Below are 19,100 nucleotides of genomic sequence, written 5' to 3' on the forward strand. Positions count from 1 at the left end.
AAACAAAAAAAAAAAAAAAAAAAAAAAAAAAAAGTGTAGGTAACCTCTAGATAGTGGTTATGTACTGGAGTCACATAAGCACAATTTGATGCAGTAAATGATGAGATGGCCAGGGGAAATAACTTGTCATCATCAGTTGATAAAGCAGATATAAATAGACTCGGGGGAGCACCAAAAATTCCTGTGTTGAGCATCTCCGTTTTGAAACCCACAGATGTATGTACAAAAAGTCCAAAACTGGAAGAAAAAAAAAAAAAAAAATCTGAGTTGAAATGACCAGCAACAAATTAATCTCCCTGTTACAGGTTTCTTTTGTAAAAAATGATCTCTGTGAACAATTTGTCTATCACTTTCTATAATAATGTGGCAGAAAGTACACTTCTGTCTTTACTCTTGTGTGTTTGCTTCAAAACTATTATTTCGGGCTTCTAAAATGAGTTGGTGCAAAACAAAATTAAAAAAAGGACTTTGAGCTAAGTTTCCATGATCCTCCCAATAAGGGAAGGAACCCACCTACACCACACCCTTAGGGGAGCAATAGGGCAACACAGGGCCTTGCCATTTTCCCCGTCACTTTCCACATCGTGGTTGGGTTTGTGTTTTTGTTTCTGAGCGTTTCATCTATTCACACTCTGCAACTGTTAGTGTTATGATTGAATGACACTTGTGCTTCACCATGAGGCTGACGTATGGCAAGTTTTACAGGTTTAGATTATCACTTGGAACTATAAATACAACTGTAGTTGTGTGTGTGAGAAAATTGTGTGTAATCCGTTTCCTTTTGCTTTAAAACTGTAATTTAGCACTAGATCAAATTACAAGGAAGAATAATTGTAGTGTCTGTTGAACAGGACAGACACATGCAATATTGATGACAAAGTATTTGCAGTTTTTAAACATATTTATGAATCTTCTATTAAGATTATTAAGATTTATTATTCTATTAAGATTTTAAAAAATTCAAAACTTTTTTTCTTCAGCCTTGCATGAAATAAACCTTTCAGTTTGTTTGTCCTGCATTTTAGAAATACATAGACCCCCAAATCCAGCTGACTTAGATGACAAGACAAAAGCTTTTGTCTTTTTTTGTTTTTTGTTTTTTTTGGTAAAACATATTTGGATGCTTTACTTTCTAAAGTTCATTTCCTGCATCGGTTGAAACACTATAGGCACCCAAAAGATACTTCAAATCTACATTTGACTTTCGGTAATTCAAATTGATCAGTAATGACAATGCCTAGCATTTGAATCAAAGTCTAGAAAGTGGAAATCTTACGAGTTATTGCAAGTGTGAGCACTGATGACAGCTCTGCGTAGCTTTCTGTCTGTTTTGGCCTAAAGCTGAAATCAGCTGTAGAATATCAATTCTCTTGTCAGATCTCGGAGTGTGAAATAACCTTTCATCAGCTTTATTGTAGACCATTTAAAAGTCTCTGGGTGATTTGTATTGCGGTATGCATTTTATTTGTAAAAACTGATCTTGTCAAACAATTCCGATTTAGAGCAATTTTACAGCCCATGAAAAAGCTGCAAACTGTTTGCCGAGCTTCTTCTCTTTCATGGCTGTGTTATGCAGAGAGATGGAACAGGAATTCTCTCCATGTGGTGCGCAACTCCCGCCGAACTCAGACACTCTGACAATATCACAGTTCTACTACAGCTTCCTGCATGCATTACTGCTTTTTCTGTGGGAAATGCAATGCTTATTTCATGATGAGATGCTCTGTTTTGGACAAAACTGCTGTATAAGATTTAAACTGACTTTACATGAGGTAATTAACATTATATTTTAATCTCACATACTTAACCGTCCAGCATATGCAAAAACTCTGTACTGTAGAGCATAAGGCAATTTCCAAGAATTCAAAAGATTGGGAAATTAAAAACTACACATTGCAGTTAAGGGTTAATGCAAAATGCCAAAGCCAAACTTATTAATACTGGGGCCCATAGACTGACTGGAGGGGCTTTCAGCTTACAGTCCCCTTTATGTGGACTTTGCAGAGTGACTGCAAGCTTCTATGGGGGGTGCTGGCCTATATAATACTTCCATGGTTTTGGCAGTCAAATTTTTAAGAAACTTCCTGGTGTGTCAGGATCAGTCAGCCCTAAGCCAGTCTTAATTAAAGGCTTGGGGCTGGGCAGAAGTCGAGGGCAAAAGGCATCCCTGTTGGTTAAAAGAATGAAGCATCTGTCATTATAACACTATAGGGAGCATCAGCTTTATTACCTCAAATTCCTCCTTAAAGTGCCCCCCTATTCAGTAGTGACACGCAGGAATGGTGATTTATCAATGCGCGTTTTGATTGCCACATTTTGCTAAAAACATTTAATAAAAACAGGATAGCCTCTTTATTTTACAAACATACATTTCAGCTGTAACTTGATCTGAAATTTAAGCATATTATTGTACCGCTTAAAGATCCCTCCTAATTTGTAAACACTTTCTCTGGTCACTTTTAAAATGTACAAAGAGATGCTTTAACGTAATGGTGCATTTCAAAGTAGACGCAGTAGTAAATAGCTTTTACAGCAATTGAACTGTCACATCTAAATACATTTTCTATGTTAAATGCATGTAGTTATCATGTTCAGCCACTTGGGGGCAGAGGTAACTTACATGGTGAGGTCTGAGGTAGAGTTAGGCTGGAGTGTGACTGTTTTGGTTTTGGTTTATTAATTACATGGAATGTGATCCAAAGCTGTCCCCTTATGCTTGTTCGTGACTCATAAACCACAAGAGTGAAAACTGGACAAATGTCACAGCTGTTTGGTTTTTGTTTTGCTACTCTGGAGTTAAAGTTTCCTTCTACATTCAAAACTCTACCTAACCTGAGATAATGCCTCGTTATGTTTAGGTTTTCTTAGTGGAACTTTGTAGTTCACCCATCTGCCAGATATGTTTTCCTAGGGCCCGAGGAAGGAGTAATAAGTGTTTGGGTCAGCGCTTGAGTTTTGGAGCAAAAGACCAGACATGGTACCGTTCACATTACAGCCAGATATTTAAATAATCCCAGCTAAGTATGATTAACTGTCAGTGTTGTGTCTATAAACATTGCTGAATAAAATCCTGGACTAAACAGGGTTTTAATTCAGCAAGTGAGTGTTTTTAGTCATGTTGCTACGGCGGCAAGTAATCTCCTTTTTCACAAAGTTAGACAATTGTTAAACACTTTGAAATACCAACTTAACCCCTGTAGAATCTAGATGCACTAATCAAAGTTTATCAGGATGATACTAGTTTCCAATCTTCTGAGTTCTGACCTGCTGATTCTGAGCTATACAGATTTTTTTTTTTTAACATTTTTTTTTCTTTTTTTTCTTTTTCCTGGCATATGTGGACTGTACCACATGCCAAAAAATATATGCAGCAGTTACTTTGATACTGAAATACTATCCCCATTTATACATAATATCACATATCCTGTACATTTATAAAAAATTTTATAGTAAGAAGTGATGTGGTTTGACGCATTTATAGACTGAAAATGGAGGGAGTTCTTAATTTTGATCCATTTAATGAGTTGCAAAGAAAAAATCATATCGAGAGGAAAATGGTCATTTAAAGCCTTATTCATTTCAGTGACTTCCTTGAAAACAAATTTGGATTGGATATAGTCAGAAGACTTTAACTTTTTAGGAGGCAGCAACATTTGCCTTACATTCACTCATCTTAACGGCAACCATATCCATTGTGCCTGTTTGACGCGGCGCTATTTTATGAGCGGTGCAAAGTGTTCTCACCTGCAGAACGAATGCTGTTAATGCATTCATATCAAGGAGGATTATGTAACAGCTCTAACTGAGATGGAAAGTGGAGCCACCTTGCCAGTCGTAATGCATTCAGGCACCACAGTGTCAGATGGCCCCGGTGATCCAGGGGGCTCAAGATGGCATTTTGTTCAGCGGTCCGGATATGTGTGTTTGCGGGCAGGCGTGAATGTGCGTCTGCGTCGCAGTGTTTGTTAAGATTAGCCTAGGATATGTGCGTCCATATGGTTTGATGGCGACACATTTGAGTCCGTTTGGCCCTGTGCCAAATGTGTGTAATGATTATATTGTGCTTGTCCATATGTGTTACTGTTTTAACACTGTAGCCTTGCCAACATTATGTGTGTTTTTTTTTTTTTTGCTCTGGAGTTTGTGTCCAGCTAGGATCCATTAGGCCATATGACCGGTGTGTGATCATGTGACACACGCGATAACAGTCTGTATCTTGTTGGGGGGATGAATTTGTTGATCCGTGAGAGCATGTCAGGGGGAGATGGTCCAGTGCATGCTGGTTTCTTTGGTTTGCCCATTGTTTGAGAGGCTGCTTAAAAGTAAACACCAATCAATCCTCTCCGGCTCCCTGTCTCCTTTTGTCTCCCCCTGACACAGAATCGGTGACATGAGTTGTGCAGTGCGCTTCCCACCTCTCATCTGCCTCTTCTCTCCAGTGCACTGTAATACTGACACTGAAACCCTCCCCTCAGAGAACAAGTGTCAGCGTTCAAAAGGAGTGCGCAGTTCCCCCTCCACCCCCAGGTTAGAGAGTGCTAATGCTGATTGAGGTGGTAATTAACTAAACACTGATCACAGTGATTGTGCTTGTGCTGCTGCCTTACAGCAACCGACACGCAGCCCATCGCAACACGACTGGGACTGCGCGCATGACAGATAAGCACACATTGGGAGATTTACCTTTGTGGATCTATAGTGTAAGCTTCCTCACCAGATGTTCCTCCAGCCCTCCGTGCCGCACATTTGACTTGCTAATGTAAGCGGGCTATTTATAGTTTTTGTTGAAGCTTTAAACTTCAACGGACTTTTCATAATTTATATGTAGAATAATGGTTACACTTTATATGTAAAAAAAAAAAAACCCAACAACATCTGAAGCAGAACAAAATAAGATTAATTTTATACCAAGCAAGTCCTTCAAAAACAAGAGTTTAGTTTTTTACTCGAGGGGAATGATTTGGCTGCTACTCTAAATTCATGGTAGACTGTTAAATGCATATTTGCTAATGCACCCATTGGTTGACAGTCTAACAAAAAATAAAAAAAATAAATAAAAATAAGCAAAGATATTTGTTTTGGAGATAGAACCTGAAGTATTGACCATGTTTAAACCCCTGCTGTCAGGTTGTGAAACAAGCTGAACATATTTGCATGAAATAAATAAACATTTCTCTCATATCTAAACCCTGTTTGAGGCAAACAGTTTACTGTCAGATATGTACGCGCTATCTGGCTCATTCATGCTACAATATCACTTCTTATTCAGGGCTATGAGTAATGTTTGCCAGAAGACTATTGTTGTCATTACCCATTCAGTTCATTCAATCTGTTTGTATAGCAAAACTTCACAGCAAATCTCTCTCCGTAACACTTTACAAGACAAGCACAAGCAATTCTTATTCAAATATATAGAATCCAGATCCATTTAACTTGTATTCACATTCATTCACTGCAAAGGAAGAGACAGCACTAAACCAGGAGTACTTTTTATTGACGAGAAAAACAAAGAGTACACAGAGTTGTTAGCAGTAATAGTTTCATCATTAACTCCGTCCATGAAAGATGCTGAGCTTAACACAGATCCAACAGAGCCTTTTAGGAAGACTTGGAAGGAAAAGAAAGCTGCTGCAATAACTAAAAATAATGCATGAATAGAAAGAAGTTGGATGATACGTTAGGATGTATCGACAGCTACTCAATGCACCTTTTCCTTTCTGCTATATCTGTTACTTAATGCAAAGTTGAAGGGGGTCAAGTGTGTCGGCATTGTTAGTATGCATGTGTTAGCTTGGGAACAACAGATTTCCGCGAGAAAAATGCTGTTCTGCCAACAGTTCCCCATGCCCCTCCACTACCGGCACAAACCCCTCACCCCTCAGCCCAGGGCTGCGATCCTGCGTAGCCGGCGTAATGAAGCCATATAAGCCTGTTATTTGCTGCTTTACGGCTTGTTTTATGAAGGTGAGTTGACAAGCAGCTCCCAGAATGGTTCCTGCCACTTTAACACACAGCATTACCAAGAGAAAAGAAGCAGAGAGGAGGGAGGGCAGGGTAGGCTGGAGAATGCACTGGGGCCTTTATGTCGTCCCTACCAGGGCTTTGATGGGCAGAGGTCTGGCTGCAGGCTATCACTGGTACATTTTATGTCTTCCACCTTTTGTCGGTGCAACATTATTGACGTTTGACCTATGTTACCGTTCCCACCTCCTCTTCACTAATCAATTCCCACATCGATCCATTAATCAGCCTGGGTGATGGCCAGTGAAAGGGCCCATGGGTATGTGAAGAATTGTGGGATAGGCCTCGGGCTGCTTGGGAGGAGGGCCCTCACTTGTAGAGTGACCTCTTAGGATTGTGACTCAACAAGTGATAGTCATTTATTTTAAAGCTTAAGATGACCTTTCTTTGCACAGAGATGGCATTTTTCTCTCACTTACAGTTGAGATCTTTTCTGTTTCATTTGTTTTTTATAATTATGTTGTGAAGTTTATTATTTAACTTCATAGCAAAATGAATATGTCTAAAGAGAAGAGCATGTATTGCTGCCAAATATTTTGTTCTAGCAGTAACAAAATATTGCAATATGTATTCCAAAACCAATATGGACAAATATATAAAAATACCTGCTATTATACGACTTTACACACTACTGACCTGAATTAAGAATAGGGGATGACTGTTTAAAATATTATCTAAAAAGAATAAAGCTTATTTAACAAAATCTTATCTGTCACTTGTAAGCCTAAGTAAAGGATTTTAGATCCCAATTTAAGAGGAACGTGATTTGAGATGACCAAAATTTGGACTCTGACTTGACCCTTGTGTGTTTTCAGCAACAGAATCGCAACAATAGAAGAGGAAATTTGGCCCTGCTTGATCAGAGATCGAGCTGCTACACCAGCTGAATATCTTTGGACTTGACTGTCAATAAAGTCTGTGCTTAAAAAGCTGTTTAAATTTGGCTGGGTGTCTCCCTCAGGCAGGCTGGCTGCAAGTTCTGACCCAGGTCATTGGACGGTGGGTTTTGGTCTCCGGATCATGCTGTGACAGGATTCTTAATATAATGAGGATAAACTCCCCTAGATAACTTCCTCATGTCAGACATTTTTCTTCTAAAATACCATGGAGAATCCATGGCATGTAAGAAGGAGAGTCCTCTGGACCCACTGCCCTTCATGTTGTAGATGGATCTGTGCTCCAGCAAACCAGATTTTAAAAGATTGAATTACTTCAGGTGCTTCAAAAATTTACTAATTGCCTAAGTCAGGTGTGTGACAGCAAGGAAACACAAAAACATGCAGGACAGTGAGCCTTGACGACCAGGACTGACAACTGCTGGACCACAGATAATCTACAGAGAAGATAGTCTTGTAGGTGGTAAGACAGACGGTCTTTAGGCATTTTTCCCAGTGGAGCGATCATCAAGGTGAAAACGGCTACAGAGATCAGTGAAGCATTTAATAAACTGGTAAGATACTGGCTTTAATATTAGCAACTCGGAGTCGCTAAAACAAGGATGGTCTTTGAGTGAAAGCAAACATTTTTGTTCATCTGACTGTTTCCATGGAGTTTGGGCAGAAGCATAATTGCACTTAGGCCACAAACAAGAAATGGCTCAAACACACAGACATCCAGCAAATCAAAACAGAAGCTGCGGGAGCGGAACCCGTCGTTCTTTGATTAGTCTTGGTTTGGGTTCGGTTTGGTGTGAGCAGACTAAAGGCATCACCCCAGCCAGTCTCTGCTCTTGCCAAGTTGTTTGCCAAAACGGCAAAAAGATTTTGGAAAGAAAAGTTAGACAAGAGAAAAGCTGTGGGCTGCTTTTTGCCCACCCGCTCCTCGGTTTGACCGAGATCCAGCCCACAATCACTCGGCTCTTGTGGGTTTAGTGAATTGAGAAGACGCTTCTTGTGTAGATTTTTCAATTCTTCGTCATGTCATTTGGCCGGGAGTGCTATTGTCCCCTGCCCCTTTTCTCCCTGCTCCTTCTGCCGAGACAAGTCGTGTCATTCCCTCGTGATCAGCACTTTTGTTGCCTTTGTTTTTGGCCCTACCTCAGAAGTCCATCTTGTCTTTTATGTCCCTGCCTTTCATGCATAAGGGAACAGTTGTGGTCTGTTGTGGGACTGTTCCACTGCATTTCCACCAGTGGGGTTTCCTTTCATTCATTTCAAACAACTACAATGGGCTCTGAGGGCCTAAATGACCAATGCAGAGTGCACAATTCTTCAGAGTCTGCTCATTTTGTTTTGCCAGAGTCAATAAAAATGCTAAGTTGAAAGCTAACCCCCTTATGCCCTCTTGGAATAGAGTGGCTGGTTTGACCTTTCAAAGCCCCCTCTTTATTAACTTTTAATGATGAATTCATTCTGCTTTTCTTTTTTAAACGTTAGCTAAGGATTAGTATTCTCCACACATTTAGTGATGAACTTCTTTGATTGATTTTATTATGTTACAACAACTAATTAACTTTACCTACAGTCATAAAAAACCACAAAGTCTTTTGCATTCTGACTTTTTCTTATCTTGTGATGTAGATTAAGATGTATTTATTCTTCTAAGCAAGAAGTGGGGTTAGCTGGTTTTATGCAAAGGAATAAAAAAAAAGAGGAGAGAAAAGGTCACTTCAATAGAGACCTTGCATAAAAGCATTATATGCCAATTTGTGAGCTGGGAAAACTCCTGGGATTTTGGGACGGATTACAGGTAGACAGGCATTGGCTGGCGAAGATAACTGCCATGACTTCAACCTCATTGTGTAGATTAAGGCCTAAAACCTGAACTAATGAGACTGGAAAGGGGTGAGAGGACATGGATGAGAGGATAAGGAAAGGCTTTAGTTGATTGTGAGGACTATTGTTGCTAGATTTAACTAGTTGAGAACAACACAGAACCATCGGTGTGATCTGAGCAACTGGAAAGAAAATTGGAGCCGAAGGAAAAGAGCCGCAGACTTGGGTTGAAGGCGGATACACGGAGCTTCCATTTTTATGATGTTATAAATCAGGCGGGGGGCTAGTTATCGGGATCAATGAATACCTCAGATTTAAAGAGTTATGGTTTAAAAACCAATAACCTTTTACTGCAGATGTAGGCCTTTTAAGACCCCTTGGCCACAGTTGTGGCTCTGGCTTTTCCCGACTTGTCTGCTGTGGTCAACATAAAAATTTGAAACCAAAATTACATTTATTATTAATTCAGCCTGCAAGCCCAAATATACTACTTTTATTTTGTAAATGTTTTACATGTTTTACTACCAATGTCCCTTATAATAAAAAAGCACAGATGATAGTGGCCAAGACGGTAAGGGTTAAATAAAGTGTTGAGGTGAAAAATATTGCAATCAAGCTTCCTGATATTATGCAGCCCTACTAAGTTTTTTTTTTTGTTCTGTCCTTTGCTGAAGTCAAAGGTAAAGTTTCTCTCTGTAGACAACAGAATGGTGTTCCCCTCCCACACCTGTTGGATCACAGCTTGGATAAACAGTATCAGACTAAACATTGAAATGCAAGAACCTGCACTTTTTTTTTTATTCTGAAATACATAGTAACATTACCTTGTTTAAACTGTAATATTTTGTGATTCAGTTGCAGTGATTACCACAAGTAAAGGCGATATCAAATATGTTTTTGCTGTTATTGAATTCAGCCAGTGATGAGGCCTACCATAGTAATACTCTAAAAACACTTTGAGAAAATGTATCTAGTTCTTTAGTGACCAAAGTTGTCTCCGACTGTATGGAGCACTGACAAACATGCCGCCACCCCTCCCACACCTGTTGCTGTGCACCGCTGGCTTAGCTTGTTGAAGGAAGGCTGCTACACTTTTCCCTTGCTTACTAAAATGTTTCGCCACTTTAGGTGCATTGGTAATAATTGTTTTCTTTTAACGTCTTTGTGTAAATACTCTCATACCGACTCATGCATAACAGTAACACAAATAAACACCGTCTGTTAATATAGAGCTGCTCAGATGTATTGATATGCTCAAAAGGAGCGTTGTTTGTTTTTTATTTATTTATTTATTTTTTTGTCCAGCAACGCAGGACTAGCAGTACATTAATAAAAGTGTAACATATCCAGAATGCTATTGTCTCCCCTGCTCCTTCTTTTGTAAACGAGAGCCTGGCCGCTGTAAACACCGCAGCCCCCAGCTGTTCTAATCTGGAGGGGAATGGATTCCTCATCCTGAGCTTCCAACTTGCTGGAGGGCAAGCAAAGGAAGCAGGGGGGCAAAAGAAGTAGAAAAGAAGTGTTTGATTCTGTCCTCTGACCTGTCTTGGATGTCTCTGGTTAATTTTTCAACATTTCCGTACCATCGCTTGTGTTTCCAGTTCTGAGGCAGCGTAGCGAGGGGGGGGGGGGGGGGGGGGGGGGGGGGGGGGGAGAATTCAGGAAAAGACACATTGCAGCATCACGCTGGGAGGTTGAGCAGATGCGAGGGAATGCTTCAGCTTTCTTTTTCTTTCAAAAACCAAGTGTCAGACAGGCAGGTAGACGTGTAGCTTGGTAAATATTGATGACTTCTTGACCATTTTATTTCCTCCCTGCTGACAGCTTTCGGTGAACGGGCGGAGGGGGGCAAGCGGGGGAAGAGAGCTTGTTGGTACTTCAGAAACATCGATTTCCTCCCTGTTCTTTATTCATCTTTTATTCTTTCACCAAATTTAATCTGGATTCTTAAGCACTGCAGACCACCAAACGGGGTACACGCATTAAGAAGTGTCTTATTATTGTGGGGTTGGAAACGCAGATCTTTAATTTTGTGCGTTTTAGACACAGCTTCTGCCCGCGCCGCCAGGCTGGAGATAATTGTGGAAATCTGCATATTGAGAGGGAGGCCGTCTTCAGAGTGTGTTTTCAAGTGGGCCTCTTGTTATCTGCAGTAATTCATGTCGTAGGATGAATATTAGCACCTGAATTAGGCGATTATGCTGCCATGTGGAAGCCAGGAGAGTTGCGAGAAATAGTGTTCTTCGGGTCATTACAATGAAGCAATTACTACAAACTGTCTGTAATGCAATATTTATGCAATATTTAATAGAAATTCATTCTAATCCATGGCAAGGATCTTTACAGTGTGACCTGTTTAAAGTTAGACACAGCAATGATGATGGTTGAATATCCAGCTCAGCATATTTTAAGGTTCCTCCAGGAAGATTCTAGTTCATGCATTTTAAGTGCCGGGTTGAAGCTGAACTCCCTCAGTTCATAACTTCACTAGAAGCATTTTAAGCTTCTCAGTAAACACACCAATAGTTGCAAATGGCCAAAGTCAATGGTTAGCAGCTGGATGTGGGATGAGATGGTACGAGACACTCTGTGATGATCAAAGTTCCTAAGCTGTCTGGAAATGATTAGAATTTGATTCAGATACTTTTTTTCAGTTCTGGAAAAGAAAGATTAAACATAGAGCATAGAAAATATGCAGTTTTTATCCTGAGTTTTTGCTTCCATCCTCCCATCTGCATTTCAAATTGGTTGCTGCTTCCTTCTTTCCCTCCTTTCTTCTTTCCTTCAGTGCTTCCATCCTTTCCTTATTGCATCCTTCCTTTATTTCATTTTTTGTTTCTTCTTTAATGCCGTCCTTCCCTCCTTCTTCCATCCCTCCTTCATACATTAATTCCACCATTTTGTCATCCATCCATCCTTACTGCCTAAAATCTCAATTGTGTTACATATTTAAAGCTTTACAACTGCTATTCATCATAATGTTTTGTATTTACAGTAAGTATGTTGAAAGCTAATGCGTTTCAAATAACTAATGCTGCCAATATTCTCAACTTCAGACTTTTAAAATGGCATAAAAAATTTTTGAGCTACTAAAAATGTAAAAAAATTGACAAGTCAGGATTAAAATGGCAAGTATTTTCAAAGGTAAGAAGGTTGATATAAAAAACTGGTACATAAATCACCAAGCTAACAAATAAGAAAAAAGCCCCAGGTCCAAGTATGTGTGTTTCAAGGTGTACGTAACACACTCAGGCTGTACAGAGATGTTGAAACAAGAGTGTCAGATCATCTGAGCCTTTCCTGTTGTATTGAAGATCAATTGCTCGGTTGTTACCTGGGGAACGGTTGTCCTTTGCTGGAGAAAAATGCACACAGAAATGCTTGCAAAGCGCTGCTGATCCAATGGGCAGAGCTGTCATACTAAGAAAAGCAACAAGATTATAAGACTAAAATGATGTGGTATTACAACCAAATATAAAACATATGAGTTAGGTTTTAAACTAACCATAGGGAGTCAAATGCATGACTCGGCCCCTTCTTCCTGAATTCGTACCTCGATCCTCCCTCCGTTTTCTTTTTTGTGGCGCTATGTCTGCTGCGGTCTCTGTGTTAATAGGAAGCAGCCCCTTCGAGCAATATATAACCCCACTAACTACACAACTACCTCTGATCTTAGAGTAGTAAACATTGTCACTGTGGCTGAGTCTAACCGCTTTACAGCTGCAGTACAGCTCCATGGTATGATAACCTGTGATGTAAAAAGGAGGGGAAAAAAAGAAAAAAGAAGCAAATAATAAGATAAAACACCCCTGAACTAAGAGTCCTGGGGTCTCCCTGACTCTACTTACCTACTGGAGAGAAGAACTGCATACCTTCTGGGACTTTTTATCAGTTTCTATTCACACTTCTGATAGGATCATTGGAGGGATAAAATAGCTGGCCAGCAGTTGGTATACAAGTCAAAATTGTGTTGAATTACCTCCCTCACACATTGTCTTTAGAAAGCACGGACTTCTGTCTTGAACCCCGTCTTTGCTTAGTCTCTTTTTATTTTTTATAGATTAAAATAATATTGTGGTGACTAGTTCAGGGTGGAGTTGTTTTTCTTTTTTTCCATTTTTCCAAATGATTTCTCCAATTTGCAACAGCAAGACTTTGTCTTGAGAAAGTCTCTTTGTTTTTAGTTATTGTACCACTTAGAGTAATACTTTGATTATGACGAACCCTTTTATAGGCCATGTTATTATATTAAACCTGCTGATGTTAATGTGTACATAGCAGCAGGAATGCTTTACATTGACAGATTTCAGATGGGTTCTTGACTTTCTTATGCCCTTTTGAATAACATTTCAGATATGTTATTTCAGATACTCCCTGTGGATTTTTTTTTTAATCTATCACTTCATTTTTTAAGTATTTTCCTCTAATTCTTTGTTTCTTTGGGCTGTTACTGATGTCTGGTATGAAATGAAATGATGTCTTTAATACTCATTTTACCTGTTTTAAAGAATTGTATTTACAGTGATTTATATGTCCAATAGTTCCCATGGTTTTAGTCAAAATCTATTTGCCTCATCTTCGTTACTTTCTCCCAGGCCTTTGGATTGTAGGGTTTATGCCTAGAAGCACTGAAGTGTTTGAAACCTTCTGAATTGGTTCTAACTACCTGCTCCAACTGCAACATCTCTGTGTAGATTAAACTTTATTGGAGCTGGAGGGCACAGGGAAGCATAGTTGACAGGATTAGTAAGCTATTGAAGTCACTTAAGCTCCGTTGGAGAGCAAAAGACAAAAAAAGAGAGAATAATTCAACACCCTTATTTTACAGATGTCCCTTTTTGTTCTTGCTTTTCTTCTGCCCAGCTCAGATAAAGCGTACTGTCTATCCTTCTTATATCGAGAGAGAATTATTGGCAGAGATGGTGTTTACCGCTGTAATTGGGTGTATTTGATGATTAACAGGCATATTTTTTTATCAAGACTATTGTTATAGATCTGGATTAAAGTGATGAGTATGACTGTGTTTTTGCACTGCTCTGTATGTGTCACTTATTGCTCTATGAACACCTCCTTGGTGAGATGGTACTGCAGAACAAAAGATAAGGAGTACATCTGGACACTGGCATTCCCTACAGAAAGAAACACAGTAGAGATTACAAATTCTCTTGGAAACAAACCAGTTTTTATGAAGAAAATAATAAAACTTTCAGCTCAACCTTAGAAATCACTAACATTTTACAATCTTAATGCTGTATTTATCTGCCGTCATGGTGATGAGTGCAAAGTAACTATGGACTATCAAGATGGCATCAAAAGTTGTGCATGAACTTGCAAAGTTGTGGGCGGATGGAAGGTGTAGCAATGCCACGTGTCGAATTTGGCCATTGGAGAGCTGTAGCATTAGCAAGTGGGTCAAATGACAACCGTTTCACCCATATCTAATTTTTATGCTATCTTGTGTTCATGCGAGTTAGTAAGGGAGCAGGAAGACAAAATGCAGACGCAACGGGATAATCTCACAGTGCCAGACTACTAGTACTGGCACTGTGATGGCCTAGTACTAGTACTAGGCCATCAATGCCTGTAGCATTGATGGCCTCAAGTTAGCAACTCTGGGGCTTGCTCTTGTTGGAAAAATGTAAAACACAACCAAACACAGTGAAATACACAATACTTGTTTTTGCCCTAATCTAATTACCTCTGGCCAAACACAATCGCTTACTGGTTCTGAATAACAGTAAGCGGTTGCTTAGGGGCGCTTTCCGCACACAGCGCTGCCGTTCCTGCGTCACCTTCTCTCAGGCAGTGGGAAAACCAACTTTGTTGACGTAGTCAGAGACGCCTGTCTCTTCTTGGAGAATCTCTGCTCGGATTGTCTTCCAACTGGAGCCAGGTTCAGGCACGGCTGTCCTGATGCACAAAAAAAGCAGGTCGTGCTTTACTTTGGATCCAAGGTTAGTCTTCAAAGATTCAGTCTGTTATTCGTCCAGCGAGATCAAGGCGTTCAGGTCCGGAGGTCCCTCCTGTGCACCAACATAGCTGCAAGAGAGACAGAACAGTGCTCTGTGTTTGGTTTTATACCTATCACCAGCTGTGTGAAAACCCATCTTTCCTTAGAGATCGTGATGCAATTGGGCTATTCCTGGGAATCTTTACCAGTTTCTTTGTGGTTTAGGTGCAGTTTAATCCTTTGTTCTCCATGTGGCTGAGGTGAAGGCAGAACAACATTAACATAAAGTTATACTGCATACCTCTGATGTGGGGGAAAAAAAAAAAAAAACATAGATGCAGCTCCTTAAGTGCACACTTCATAGGAGGACCTATCTGCAGTTATGTTGGTTTGTGTCCCTACCAGCTTTGCAGATGTACAGATGAAACTTTTCTTTGCAAAATAGCTGAAGCTTAGTCAGACTGGATGTAAAGTGTCGATAGGACACTTTCTGCAGTTTCCCAGGTTGATTTAGATCTGCAGTTTGACTTGGTAAATCTACCACGCTTTGCTAAATCAGCTCTTCAACATACAATTAAGTTCTACAGAGTTCTGCTAATGAGTAACGTTTGTGATCCAGGTCTGTTGAAGCTGCGACACATCTAAAGGTCGCAGGACACTGACCCTCTAGGATTACAGTTTGACATCTGCGATCTAAATAATCCCCTAGCATCTGTGGTTGCTACAGTGTTGGGTCACTGCAACAAAGGAAGCTGTGCGTCTTTCCCAGCTTTCAGACTTTAGCAGGTTCCATTCATTTTCCCAACAACTCTCACCGGCTTTCCTGCCTCTGTAAGGAGGAGTGGTGATGCTTTTTACCTGGAGTCAAAGACTAATACTGTATCTGTACTTCAACAGATTGTCTCGCTTGAGATGTGGATCCCTGCAGCTCCTCCAAAGTTACCATGCACTTTTTGACTCTTAATAATGCTCCATGCCTGGTCTTGTAGTTTATGTGGACAGTCATATATTGTTTGGTGTGAATATGCTGTTTCCGTGCTCCGATGATGGATTGAACAGAGCTTTGTAACATGCCCAGAGCTTTGGACATTGTTTGAAAACATAAACTTCTCCAACATTTTCCCTGACCGGTCTGTTGTATTCCTTAGTCTTCCTGATGTCTTTTGTTTACTAATGCTCTCCAAGGAATTTTTTACAGCCTTCACAGAACAACACAACTGTATTTATGCGACTTGTTACGGCAACCCTGGATTTTATTAAGGGGTATCAGGGTAGGGACAAATGGGATAATTACAAATACAAACCACAGTTTTGTTATTTCATTTTCATTTAATTTTCAATTCACAGTGATGCAATACATTATTTTGAGCTGTCACATGAAACTCCACTAATATATACTGAAGTTTGAGCTTCTAACATGATGAAATGCAAAAAAAAAAAAAAAGTTGATGCTTTGATTTTTGTTTAGGTGTCTCACATTCACAAAGGTATGCCCATGTCCCTGTGCCAGTGTGCACTTACATTTGTATATATCTGTGCTGACAGGACGAACGGCTGGCTCCCGCCTGCAGTCTGGCAGTTGTATACCCAAGCATGCTGTCATCACCATCAGTCTCCCGGCTCCTCGCTGCGCTACATCCCCCGTAGGGCAGTTCTCTACTGCCCTGGCAATGATGAACGAAAATTGAAGAAACTGGCCTTGCTGGATGTTGACTGCGCCGTTCTGGACTGTGAGGATGGCGTGGCCCTCACCAAAAAGGTACAAAAAAAAAACAAAAAAACACCTATTGTGCCTCGCATAAATGAAAATCAGCTTGCTGTAAACGGGATAGCGGGGAACACACAAACACATGCTTTATTTTGTGATCTTGGCCTGATTTTAATTTCACCTCCCTCTGCCAGACAGGTGCTTGCTCTTAATCACTGAAAAGGAAAACTACCTAAGTGAGATGTTTAAAACGAGCACATTTCACCCCATTGTGCTTGCAGAAAAGCCCCGGGTGCCCCCCCCGCCCCCCCTCATCAGCCTTTTAAAGCAAGGTGACCACGTCCCACTGGGTGAGCAGTGGGAAAGCGCCAGATGCAGCAGGTTAAAAGCATTCTCCTCCGGCCCACTCAACCTCCCCATTGGCCCGGCTGAACTGCCCATGAAATCGTGATTGGAGCGCAGGATAAAGAGGCAGCCCAGGCAAAAAAAGTTAAACAACAAAGGTTTTTAAGTCATGATAATAAAGATGATTGATATGGCTGGAGGCTGTTCCTGTAGCAGACAAAGACAATAAGCTGATGGCCTGTGTGACTGACAGGCCAGAAACTGTGACCCTGCGCTGGTGGATCTCAGAGCTTCTGTCTTTATAATGTGTTGAAGGGGGGAAACGTGGAGGAGAATGCAGCACAGAAGGCGCCATGCAGGCTAGTGGAAAAAGTCTGAGGCTGGACTCCTGCCAAAACCGCTCCGGTCCAACCTACATATTTCGCACACTATAGCCCACACTGGCCAATCACTGTATATCCGACTGGATTTGGTGGGAATTATTATATATTTTGAATAAGACATGAATGATTTTTCTGAAAAGCCTTTTTTTTTTTCTTTTTTTTTATGTCAGCGATTAGCTGGTGGGTTGCACTTGTCACCCTGACATGTGCTGTTGCAATTGAAGACAAAAATGCATTAGCAACAGGGTAGAACCATTCCTTTTAAGATGGAAAATAATGTTCCTCAGCAGGTTTACCACTCCGTCTTCCACATGCAGCCCTCTGAGTAATGCACATCAAAATACCAACACTAACTTCAGGAAAATTGCATTCTACATCAGTGGTTTTTCTACCCAATAATCCCTTTACTTCCTCCTTTTCTCATTTTTAAACATCAGCACAGCACAGGGTTTTGCCACCGCATTGCTATTCGCCGTGTTAGCTTTCAGCTCGGTGTGGAATGCTTCAGAGCTACAGTATGTTTTCTTTGTTGTGCTGTAATTTGCTCCATAAATAAATTTGCCTTCCCCGCTGCCTTTCTTTCAATACTTTCACGGTATTGACATCTTTTTCTTTTGTCCTGGCAGAATTAGCTGTCAATAGTTGTTGGTTTATAGCGTTTCTTCCAAAATCAGTACCTTATTTGGGGCATCATACGGTGCCAGAGATTTGAATTTCAAGACATTTATCTTTCCTAGACGGAGAATTTTTGCAGAGGATTTATAGGCAGTTAAACTGCAGCCATTCTCCAGATTTCCTTAATTTTGGTAGTCATGAAACATTTAGTTTTTAGCCATATTTAAATGTTCATGTTTTAAGGACTTTTTCATTTAACTATGTAAAAGGCAAATATCACATTTTGTGACTGGAACACCTAAAAAATATATAATTGTTTAATGTAAATGAAGAGCAATCAACCTTTTTCATTGATTTTTTAAAATAGTTAAGCAATTTAAAATTCAACATTCGGCTCTCTCTAAATGGATTATGACATAATAAACGTCACCTGCAGTGCTTATAGAACATATTTAGACCCCTTCATTTTCCACACGTCCACATGAGGCTGATGCTTTTTACCTGTCAGATATACATGTAAGGTTTGCCTAAAAGAATGAGACATTTCGCTTAGTGTTTCATAGTATTTATCAGTCCCTCCAGGATTTTGATTGCTTTTTAGATCACAGATTTTTCTTTAGAAACACTTGGAAGATAATTTTTCCATATTTACAAGAGGTTTAAAGTGACTTTACATATGTCACAGAATGAAGACTTTTTGAATCATCTGGAGCTTTAATTGTTGGAAATGTCAGCTTTTGTTTTTTTTTCCCCAGAGGGAGACTTTTTTCACTTTTCTCATGTGTCAGATTGAGGTCTTGGACCAATTCAATTTTTGAGGGTATATGTTCAGAAAAACATGATGAAAACATGCCTTAAGTTTGACGTCAGCTGCGGTCTCTCTTCGTTTGGAGTTTATAAAATGAGAGCAAGGTGCACCCCTAAAGTTTGCAACATTTTCCTAGATATCCATCTGTTTTTCTACCTAAAAACATGAAAAAATAATGTCCTCAGTCCCTCCTCTCTTGTAAATGTGTTGTAAGTCAGTTAACTTTTAAAGTCTAACAAGTTTTGGCACATTTTTCTCCTTAACTTGATTGAATGGGTGTCTTTAGTAAATTGTGATGACAATCATTCACCAAATTCAATGCAAAGCATACTTTCTACTAAGCTCAGATGTTGTTAAATACACTTTCACCTTATCTGTGCTGACATATTTGCTGGAAGCTTTCCAAACAGACCTCCTAACGTCTTTTATTAAGCCAATGGGTCCCACTGATCGGTAAATGAATGGCAGTTCTAGCTATTACAATCTACGTTGCTCTGTGTGTATTCGCGCTGACACAGTGTCTACAGTGTCTAGCCTCGTCGCGATTATATTCACC

The 19,100-nt window shown here is 40.0% G+C and overlaps 1 protein-coding gene across 1 annotated transcript in view; it reads left to right on the forward strand.

Annotated features, from left to right (window-relative positions):
- Positions 1–17,694, forward strand: part of clybl (citrate lyase beta like) — a 41,355-nt gene extending 23,661 nt beyond the window's left edge. The window contains exons 2-3 of the mRNA XM_015058852.1: positions 16,231–16,444; positions 16,588–17,694. Of these exons, the coding sequence (XP_014914338.1) occupies positions 16,231–16,444; positions 16,588–16,605 (232 nt within the window). The 3' untranslated portion in view covers positions 16,606–17,694. The remainder of the gene's footprint in view (positions 1–16,230; positions 16,445–16,587) is intronic.
- Positions 17,695–19,100: the final 1,406 nt, after the last annotated feature.

The sequence above is a fragment of the Poecilia latipinna genome, unplaced genomic scaffold (genome assembly GCF_001443285.1).
Source record: "Poecilia latipinna isolate Pla-1442-1.1 unplaced genomic scaffold, P_latipinna-1.0 Scaffold1579, whole genome shotgun sequence".
Classification (NCBI taxonomy): Eukaryota; Metazoa; Chordata; class Actinopteri; order Cyprinodontiformes; family Poeciliidae; genus Poecilia; species Poecilia latipinna.